The sequence below is a fragment of the Penaeus japonicus genome, unplaced genomic scaffold, assembly GCF_977035675.1.
Source record: "Penaeus japonicus unplaced genomic scaffold, GWHDUDI00000001_assembly GWHDUDI00000040, whole genome shotgun sequence".
NCBI classification, from domain to species: domain Eukaryota; kingdom Metazoa; phylum Arthropoda; class Malacostraca; order Decapoda; family Penaeidae; genus Penaeus; species Penaeus japonicus.
In genome coordinates this window covers 17363662-17370447 of record NW_028234442.1, presented here as the reverse complement: position 1 = coordinate 17370447, position 6786 = coordinate 17363662, and the positions used below count along the sequence as shown (strand labels likewise).

Genomic DNA, 6786 nt, shown 5'->3' with positions numbered 1-6786 from the left:
TGTGTACTATTATGTACCATGAGTATGAATAATGAAAGGGTTTGCACTCTTGTTTCATAATGTAGTTTTTCAAATCTTGTACAACGTGCATGCAGAATTGTAGGTCTGTGTGTGTGTGTGTGTGTGTGTGTGTGTGTGTGTGTGTGTGTGTCTGTGAGTGTTTGCGTGTGTGATTAAACCTTATAGGCTAAATAATATGAATAGTCCCAAATACCACAATGTCTTGAAAAAAGTGAATCACGCTTCAAATTAAAACTTAAGTTAAAACGTATATCCTTTTTTTTAATATGGTCCAAGTAACAAAAACCCTTCTGTTGCAGGAATGAAGTCTATACCACCCTGGAAGAGGATGACCCGGAGGCGGTTAGCAAAGCGTGGCTCGATATGCTTCACTCACACGGGCATGGTTCATCTGCCTCAATGAACCACCGCTCCGATGGAACAAAACAGGCCTACCAACCTGATGGAGCTGGTTCTTTCGAGAATCACCAATCAGTTCTGAGGTTAGACCAGGGCTACCATCCTGATTTGGGAAGAGTTCAGGCCTATCAACCCGGATTGAGGTCTGATGACCCTTTCTACCCTGGCCTAACCTCAAACAAGGCCTACCAACCCCGACCCAAGCCAAACCAGGCTGCCCAACCGAGCCTGAGACCTACCCAAGGCTACCAACCCCAACCCGGACTGAGAACCAAGCAGACGGTTAAGTCCTCCAGTTCCTTCAACGGGGACCCGCTTCTCCCTCAGAAGTCCTTTGGGAGTCTCAAGAACCCGAGTCAGCGACCGATAGTTACAGCCGGAGGACGCCGCCCCATCCTTCTTGCTTCGGGCCCCAACGTAGGATGGCAGGCAGGATCTCCTTCCCAATATCCTTCAAGGGCACAAGGGATTCAACGCATCGACGTCAGCAAAATCCCACAAGGCGCGACCAAGGGACCAGCATCGTCCTGGAGAAGAACCAGCGGCTCTGCGATTTCTGACCGACGGCGACTCCATGTTGGGAATGCAACCCCTTTGCAGATGGTCAGGTAATGTGATACGAGGGACTTTGATATTTTTTTCGTACTTTTCCCCCCTCACTTCATCTACTTTTTTTTTTTTTATCTCTCTATCTCTCTCTCCCTCCCTCCCTCTCTCTCTCTCTCTCTCTCTCTCTCTCTCTCTCTCTCTCTCTCTCTCTCTCTCACTCTCCTCATCAGCTTCATCTTTTCTATGTTCATCCCTCTCTCATTCTCTTCAGTTTCATCAATTATTTCTTCTTCCCGTCCCAGCATACTCAAGATATCTTTTCTCGTTCCCTTCAGAATTCGCCAACCCTCGAATCAGGCAGGACACTCGCTCCAAAATGGAATGAAAAAGACCGGTAGGCCTATCTCAACAGCGTACCTCCCCAACGGCCGACCATCAGGTGAGAGGGAGAGGGAGTGGAAGTGGGAGTGGGAGTGTGAGAAGGAGAGGGAGGGAGTGGGAGAGGGAGTGGAAGTGGAAGTGGGAGAGGGAGAGGAAGGGAGTGGGAGAGGGAGTGGAAGTGGAAGTGGGAGTGTGAGAGGGAGAGGGAAAGGGAAAGGGAGAGAGAGAGGAAGTGGGAGGGAAAGGAAAGGGAAAGGGAAATGAGAGAGACAGAGAGAGAAAGAGAGAGAGAGAGAGAGAGAGAGAGAGAGAGAGAGAGAGAAATAGTGAAAGAGAGCACTGCATGTATATTGATGTTAAAAGTCAGTGCAATGTTTATTGTTAGCATATGTGGTATATACTTGAAAAAAAAATGTCTGGCTCATTCTAAGAAAGCACTACAATACTTCCCTTTCATCTTTTAAACCTCTGCAACAACATACACACAAAAAAGACATATAAAACCCCCCTCCAAACTAACACGAATGCCCCTTTCGCAGGCGTCGGATTCACGAACCAGCCTGGTTCCTCTGGCCACGGCGTGCGCACGCAACCGTTTCTGACCCCCTCTCGCCTCGGCCTCGCCTCGCCCTCTATCCGCGGGGGAACCAACAGGAGGGGGCAGGATGCGGGTGGAGGCGCTGGTTCTATGGATCCAAGCGGTTCTATGGACGGTAGCATGATGGGAGAAACGTGGAACGCCCTGCCGGCTTCGACGGTTGAGGCGCACATGGCGGTTGGACAGACGGGGTTGAGGAACGGACAAAATGCGTTGACTGAGGAAGAGATGATCTTCATGTCGGATCTCATGAACGGACATGACATGAGGCATGGACAGGGAGGGTTCATGACGGGAGAAAGCGTGATGGCAGGACAGGGAGGAGATTTCATGACGGGACAAGGGGGGAGTTCCTATACTGGACTGAACAGCGCTGCCAATACAGGTGAGTTTTTGATCTCTGGTTATTCTTTTGGTATTTGTTATCCTCATAGGGAATAATGCATTAGTTTTATTGAATTAAAAATTGTACGGTAATTATATTTGTTTTCTCAAGGCTTATTGTTAAATTAAATGCACCACATTAGGAAATCTTTTCAACAGTATATTGGAAAATGTTCGCTTTATGGAATGCTATTTATACATATATACGTTCATACATACGTGTGCTATATATATATATATATATTATATATAAATATATATATATACATATATATATATATATATATATATATATATATATATATATATATATATATATATATATATATATATATATATATATTATATATATATATTATATATTTGCATAAGTGTATCTGTTCAGGTATGTGTTTGTTTTTGTATGCTGAAATAAAATCAAGTTCTCATTTGCTATTAAGACCTCCCCAAAGAAAAAAAACTAATAATTATGATAAATAAATAAATAAATAATAAATTGATTAGACCATGAGTGCCAGACCTTGATATCTTAATATTCTAAACGGGAGAATTTTCGGCTAAAGAATCTATATCTTTTATGTAAGCATTGTTCTATGCTATGCATAGCTCATGTCGTGTACAGATTAGCTGGGTACTGCATGGAAAAAAGTATTCTAACCTTCTTGTGCTTTTATGAAGATAGTAATATTGAATCTCATTGGGCATTCATAAAATACATACCAGGAGTAATTGTTAGGAGGATCCCTGTGAAGATAATACTAATCTGTCTTTATGTCTAAAGTTGCACTCTTGCCGTTTTAACGAATATTGTTCATCCTCCTCCATGTCTAAATATAAAGGTTTATGAAAGGAGAAACATCCTAGGTTGCAGGAAGTATGAAGAATCTGCTTTGCAATCGGTAGGGTTTAGGTCTGGGTAACCTGAGTTGTATTAGAAATTATAATTCAGGGGCCATAATTTCCTATAATGAAGTTTTTCCTGCGACATATAAAATTTATAATTCTGTTGTTTATTACCCACAAATCAACAACCACACATATCACAAACTTGGATGGAAAAATATACACACTGGAAAAATATAGGAACTAGCAAACCAGCAATTTCCGAACCCTCATTTCCAAATAAATAGTTAAATATATAAATAAAAGAGAAAACAAACTACAGGATCATCTTTAGTTATTTACGAGAAGTCTCCTACCTCTTTTTTAGCAACCAGAGTCACTACCAAAGACGGAAATTGGATGACTTCCGTGGGAGACATGATGCAGGGGGTGTCTCAACAGCTGCCGTCCATCGACCAGGCTGTTACTACCATGTCTTTCCTCGCTTTTGGAATCTTTATGGCTAATCTGATTGTTCAAGCCGTCGCCAATGTAAGGATTTGGAGGAATTGTAGTAGTGGTGTTGTGTTGATGGCTTTATTTGGCTTTATTTTGTCACATTTTGAGCAATGATTTTGGGAAAGGGAGTGTGGTAGTGTCGTAGTGTTTATTCGTGTGAAGATGAGGTTAATTCATCGTATTCTTTGAGCAACGACCATCTGTGGGAATAGAGTAAATATCTTTGATTACTTCACTGAATTTGACTAACCAAAATTGCCAGCGATAGGACATTAACATATTTCTGTTTTCGGACCAGAGCTCATCTCTTACGACCGCCTTGGGGAGAGAGGACACTAGTTCTTTCCTCGGATTTGACAGTTTCCCGCTCGACTTGTCCGATCTGGACTTCGACCTCGGCTTAGGCCTCGGGAGAGAAAATGGCCTGGATGAGGAGGTCAAGAGAGACATCTTGAAAGAGACTGCAGATGTCATCAGAGAAGTTTACGTTGGTCTCCACCAGATGGCTAAGTAAGAGAAGAGACAATTGCTAGAATGCACACACGATCGCATAAACACAAACACACACATGCACGCACACACACACACACACACACGCGCGCGCGCACACTCAAATATCCCATCAGACATAGGACTGGATTCCTAACATTGATAGCTTATATAGTAACGATGATGACAGAAAAAAAACGCTTTACACTAAATATGTTTCTTGAAAGACTCATTTTTCAATAGTCCTATCTTGTGTCTAGATCTTTTTCTGCCATAATATCGATGCGGTCAGGTATCTTGTGATTCTCAAAAAATGATGAAATAACGATATCCTAACCCGACGCCCCCCCTTTTCCCAGGGTAAGCGTGACCCACCTGGCGTCTGCGCTCGGGACGGAGGCGCCGCATTCACGGGTCCCGTCGGGCGCCGAGGGCCTGTCGCCCGAGTGCCTGCGTCTGCTGCTCTGCGAGGGCCACCACGCCACGTCGTCCTACTTCCGGGACGCCGCGTCCTATAAGCTCCTTCCTTTCTGGACGTGAGTGTTAAGAAAAAAAAACGAAGTACAAGCCAAAAGCAGAATAGATAGACATTTTTAAAAACTAATTCCCTCTTCCTTAGCGTTGGCGTGAGCTGGCTGTCGGGAGAGTCGAACATCCCCCGTCTGCTCGAGGAACTGCGCGCCGAAGTGGCCGGGCAGAGCGGCCTCGACTGCCCCGCCCTCTACCCGCAGTGCGAAGACGTCGGAACTGTCCAGCGGATCGTCAGTCAAGTGGTTTCTCAGCTGGGAGGAAGGGCGAGTGGACTGGAACGCGAAGAAGACGGAGGAAGCAGAAGGAGTCTCATTGAGAAAGGAGGAGGACGCCATTTCGCAGAGGAGAGTGATAGCGGCATTGACTTTGATATGTCCTCTTCCTCGTCATATGATTATGATGATGATGATGATGGTGATGATGATGATGATGATTCACCGGTGTCCCTGGCGGAAGAAGCTACGGTCTTGGAATAGAACATGAGTTGATGATCTTTCTAGAATAGATTTGACCAAAGAGTGAAGCGGTGTACAGAGAATATTGTATATTTAGTTTATACATTCAGTAGATTTATCGTACGCTGTTGCACTACCAAACTCTCAGACACGTATCACAGATTCACAGACTATGCAATGTAGTATTCATGTTGAGTTTATGATATTGTATAATACTTGTAAAATCCAAAGAGACTCGTGCTGAATATATATATATATACATATAACTTTAGAATCGGGTAAGGTGTCGGGCATTAGGAAACACAGGCAGATTAAAATGCAATCTCAATTTTGCAAAGGCTTTTCGGGAATAGTTCTAAAGACAATCTTAATAATATAGCCTCGTGAGATATACCCGGGCAATGATCCTACTTATAGATAATTTATTTCAAAAGATATGATATTTTCTTCCCCATTTTTAGTTCAAAAGATATGACAAAAGATATTTCCTTCCCCATTCCGTTATATTATTAAAGGAAAAGAATTGTTTAAAAAGATAAGTAGGAAATAACCGTACTATTATTTCTTTCCGAGTTCATATAATAATGATGTGTAGACGAATGAAGAGAGGAATATGTAATAGGGAAATATATATGAAATTATAATATATACGTGATTTTACCAGCGTCTTGCTTTGGCTTTGATAATGATCATAATAATAATAATAATAATAATAATAATAATAACGATGATGATAATGATAAAGATAGTAATTATCATTATCATTATGATTACTATCATTATTATAACAGATAATAGTAATCATTTTCATTCTTATCATCATTATCACTATAAATAGTAGTAGTTTCGCTATGTCAGTCGTAGTAGCAATAACAGTATTAGTAAAAGTAAAGTAGCAGGAATGTTACCTTATCAGTCACACACACACACACACACACACACACACACACACACACACACACACACACACACACACATATATATATATATATATATATATATATATATATATATATATATATATACATACAGATATTTAGATAGATATAGGTATAGGCATTGCAATATAGTCTAGAAATTAGCTTCAGATATTCGTATTTTTGTGCGCTGGATTATAACAATATCTTACCTGTATATTTGTGTTCCTTTGTTTCGAACGCAATGACTTTGTGATTTGAATCTCGCATTTTAATACATAATCAAATTATGGGCATTTTAACATATATATTTTTTGTTTTGTTTTGCTGAACACAATGAATTGCACATATATCTATTTTATAATAAAGTACAGATAAAAAAATATTTATATTTTCATTTATCTTAATATCTAGTAATATCCATTTATTGTACATCCTTCTATACAATAAGATATAAAGATAATATTTATTATACAAGAAATGGTGATATTAATAAATGATTAATCTAAAAATATATCACTCTAGTAGTTTGTAGTGAAGAAAAAAATATATGAATTGAAAGAACTTTTGTCCCTTTTAGTTGCATTTTCATTTCATTTGACGTGTGATAAATACAGAATTACATTTATCTGCGTTTATCTTTTTTTGTTGTACGATGTTTTGCAATACTTATCGAGAGCTGCATAGATATTTATAACTTTCGATTTCTTTTGAAAATTTT

General features: G+C 40.4%; 1 protein-coding gene across 1 annotated transcript in view; it reads left to right on the top strand.

The window, feature by feature from the left end:
- LOC122248492 (uncharacterized) overlaps positions 1 to 5645 on the top strand; it is a 17341-nt gene extending 11696 nt beyond the window's left edge. Inside the window, exons 2-8 of the mRNA XM_086534260.1 lie at positions 321 to 1028; positions 1305 to 1408; positions 1890 to 2333; positions 3543 to 3706; positions 3972 to 4183; positions 4522 to 4698; positions 4782 to 5645. Of these exons, the coding sequence (XP_086390386.1) occupies positions 321 to 1028; positions 1305 to 1408; positions 1890 to 2333; positions 3543 to 3706; positions 3972 to 4183; positions 4522 to 4698; positions 4782 to 5169 (2197 nt within the window). The 3' untranslated portion in view covers positions 5170 to 5645. The remainder of the gene's footprint in view (positions 1 to 320; positions 1029 to 1304; positions 1409 to 1889; positions 2334 to 3542; positions 3707 to 3971; positions 4184 to 4521; positions 4699 to 4781) is intronic.
- The last annotated feature ends 1141 nt before the right edge of the window (positions 5646 to 6786 follow it).